Below are 3,605 nucleotides of genomic sequence, written 5' to 3' on the forward strand. Positions count from 1 at the left end.
GCGGCAGTAAACAGGTGCGAGGCGAAGATAGGATTTTAGTTAGATTGGTAACACATAGCTTGTAATCGATGACGCCCCTTCCACAAAATGTCGATGTACCATATTTCAAAGTAAAGAAATGTGCGCTGACGGAAAATTAAATATAGAATTAGTTTATCCAGATAGAGTGACCTTTTCTTCAAATGGTTTATGACCTAAACTAGGTCAATTATATACTTATTATACATTTGTGGTCAAATACTCGTAACGCTATCATTTTTATATGTAGCATATACTATTTATGTTTATATTGAACAAAATAGCAGGATAGTGATGTATTGCGGATTTGCATGTTAACTCCGCGTCAACTGTCTTGGTGATGTTGTTATTACTCGGCTGTACTTACCTGAACTATTAATGTTGGACAACAAAAAACACATTTCATATAAGATTTAAGATTTATTTAGAATTTTGTAAATACCAATTACATGAAAAGTTTATAAATTTAGTTGAAATATCTTTTCATTTAAATTTCTGTTGATACTGTGTAAGTAACACATTAATAAACATGGCACAGAAACATCTGTGGAGGTGTTTAGTCCTCAACACTCGCTCAGTAAACATCGACTGATGATCGACATTCATCTATAAATAAGTGTTTTGAGAAAATGTAACTTTTGCATAAGACGAGTTTGTTTACGAAAAGAATTTGCCGTCTGTCTAGAATATGGACAGTAATATTCTCGACAACTTAGTTAATATGATACCATTAAGGGGATAATTACGCCATGTGTATTCCGTAAACGTGGTCAGCTCAGCCGACTAGAATGGCCCTTGGTCGTAAACGTCGGTCAGTTGACAGGTAAGTCCTGACGAACAGGAACTATGGTGGGCACTGGTATTTAATGGTCCTCTATGCACACTAGACAAGCAAGACGCAGTATATTGTGACAAACGAGATCGATCATATTTCGGTGTAGCGCCGAGTGCTTTGTCTCGCTGCCAGCTGTGTTACGATACCGCTAGGTGGTTGTTATCGAATGCACCGCTTAGTTCTGAGACGGGCGGGATGTAACAGTGGTGTCAACGGGATGATACGGAAATAGGCGAGGCGGTGCTCCAGTGTATGTGGTGTCGGATGAGTGTAATTTATCGATAATTTATATATCATGGAACTGAAATCCGTTTTGACAGGTAAGTTTTGATAATTTTATATCTTTGGATCAATTGTAATGATTCATGGCACCTATCTCTGTGATACAAGCACTGTCCGAATAAATCGTTTACATTTGTATTTGATTTAGCTCCCTCATTTGTTTTTACTGAACAGTTTAGCTAATTTTAGGCCTGTTGTTTAACAAAATCTTCGATTGATCTCTTTTAAACTTCCAACTCTCATCATTTAGTTAAAAAGCGGGACATACTACCCATTTGTCCTGTTTTATTTTTTAAATAATTTAATTATAACTTAATTTATAACAAAATAAATGTACAGTAATCATTCAGACAAAATCAGTTTTTATATCCTTGAAGTGTACCTTTATATTTTTATTATTTAATTTTCATTTCCACTGATATGTGTTTATTTAACATAACTCTTAACTCTTTAGCTCTTCACTTTTGGAGGAAATAAATGAAATGATAATCATTATAACAATTCCCGTTAATATCAATTTTCAACAGAATATATGTTAACATATCCAAATTACTGTCCAATTTAGTTGTTTAAGCAATATTCCTATTTTTCAAGAAGACAAATATTTTTTCTTAAAGAAATGACACTTTTGTAAGGAAAATATGTTAATAGGTTACCAAATCTCACCTTACATTACTATGCTGTTAAGATTAACATTTCTATATCATTCTCGGTACACCTCACTATACGGCGATCTCAACAAGTTTTACAATCCTAACCGACCTTATCGTGACAAACTTTCTGTCCTATTATACACGATTTTACGTAGATTAATAGCATTTGGTGAACACTTTGTCACAAAATTACAATATGTAATTGGATTTTACGACTTGACAGTAAAAGTGTATAGTTTAACGTGTCGTTACATATGTCTTCTCATACAAAAATGTACATGAGTCCAAAAGTCTCAATCATCTAACACTGACGTAAGCTGTCCGGGGTCATTACACAATCATAGTGTATAGCAGCCGTCAGGGGTCACTACACAACCATAGTGTATAGCAGCCGTCAGGGGTCACTAAACAATCATAGTGTATACCAGCTGTCAAGGGTCACTACACAATCATAGTGTATACCAGCCGTCAGGGGTCACTAAACAAGCATCACTATACGATCATAGTGTACACCAGTCGGCAGGGTTCACTACACACTGATGCGTATATCAGTCGTCTGGGGTCACTACACACTGATAGTGTATATCTGTCGTCAGGGCTCACTATACGATCATAGTGTACCTCTGTCGTCAGGGGTCACTACACAACGATAGTGTATATTAGTCGTCANTCAGCCACCAGGGGTCACTACACAACCATAGTGTATACCAGTCGTCAGGGGACACTACTCAATCATAGTGTATACCAGCCGTCAAGGGCCACTACACAATCATAGTGTATATCAGCCACCAGGGGCCACTACACAACCATAGTGTATACCAGTCGTCAGGGGACACTACTCAATCATAGTGTATACCAGCCGTCAAGGGTCACTACACAACCATAGTGTATACAAGTCGTCAGGGGACACTACACAATCATAATGTATACCAGCCGTCAAGGGTCACTACACAACCATAGTGTATACCAGTCGTCCGGGGACACTACACAATCATAGTTTATACCAGCCGTCAAGGGTCACTACACAATCATAGTGTATACCAGCCGCCAGGGGTCACTACACAATCATAGTGTATACAAGCCGCCAGGGGTCACTACACAAGCATAGTGTATACAAGCCGCCAGGGGTCACTACACGATCATAGTGTATACCAGCCGCCAGGGGTCACTACACAACCATAGTGTATAGCAGCCGTCAGGGGTCACTACACAACCATAGTGTATAGCAGCCGTCAGGGGTCACTAAACAATCATAGTGTATACCAGCTGTCAAGGGTCACTACACAATCATAGTGTATACCAGCCGTCAGGGGTCACTAAACAAGCATCACTATACGATCATAGTGTACACCAGTCGGCAGGGTTCACTACACACTGATGCGTATATCAGTCGTCTGGGGTCACTACACACTGATAGTGTATATCTGTCGTCAGGGCTCACTATACGATCATAGTGTACCTCTGTCGTCAGGGGTCACTACACAACGATAGTGTATATTAGTCGTCAGGGGTCACTAAACACTGATAATGTATATCTGTCGGCAGGGGTCGCTATACAATTAAAGTGTATATGTCGTCAGTGCTCACTACACGATCATAGTTTACATCAGTCGTCAGGGGTCACTACACACTGATAGCGTATATCAGTCGTCTGGGGTCACTACACACTGATAGTGTATATCTGTCGCCAGGGGTCACTATACGATTTAAGTGAATATCTGTCGTCAGGGCTCACTTTACGATCATAGTGTACATCAGTCGTCAGTGCTCATTACACGATCATAGTGTACATCAGTCGTCAGGGGTCACTACACACT

General features: G+C 39.3%; 1 protein-coding gene across 1 annotated transcript in view; it reads left to right on the plus strand.

The window, feature by feature from the left end:
- The first annotated feature begins 1,024 nt into the window (after window positions 1–1,024).
- LOC110450628 overlaps window positions 1,025–3,605 on the plus strand; it is a 48,564-nt gene continuing 45,983 nt past the window's right edge. Inside the window, exon 1 of the mRNA XM_021498245.1 lies at window positions 1,025–1,173. Within this exon, the coding sequence (XP_021353920.1) occupies window positions 1,149–1,173 (25 nt within the window). The 5' untranslated portion in view covers window positions 1,025–1,148. The remainder of the gene's footprint in view (window positions 1,174–3,605) is intronic.

Source organism: Mizuhopecten yessoensis, unplaced genomic scaffold (assembly GCF_002113885.1).
Source record: "Mizuhopecten yessoensis strain PY_sf001 unplaced genomic scaffold, ASM211388v2 scaffold5385, whole genome shotgun sequence".
Classification (NCBI taxonomy): Eukaryota; Metazoa; Mollusca; class Bivalvia; order Pectinida; family Pectinidae; genus Mizuhopecten; species Mizuhopecten yessoensis.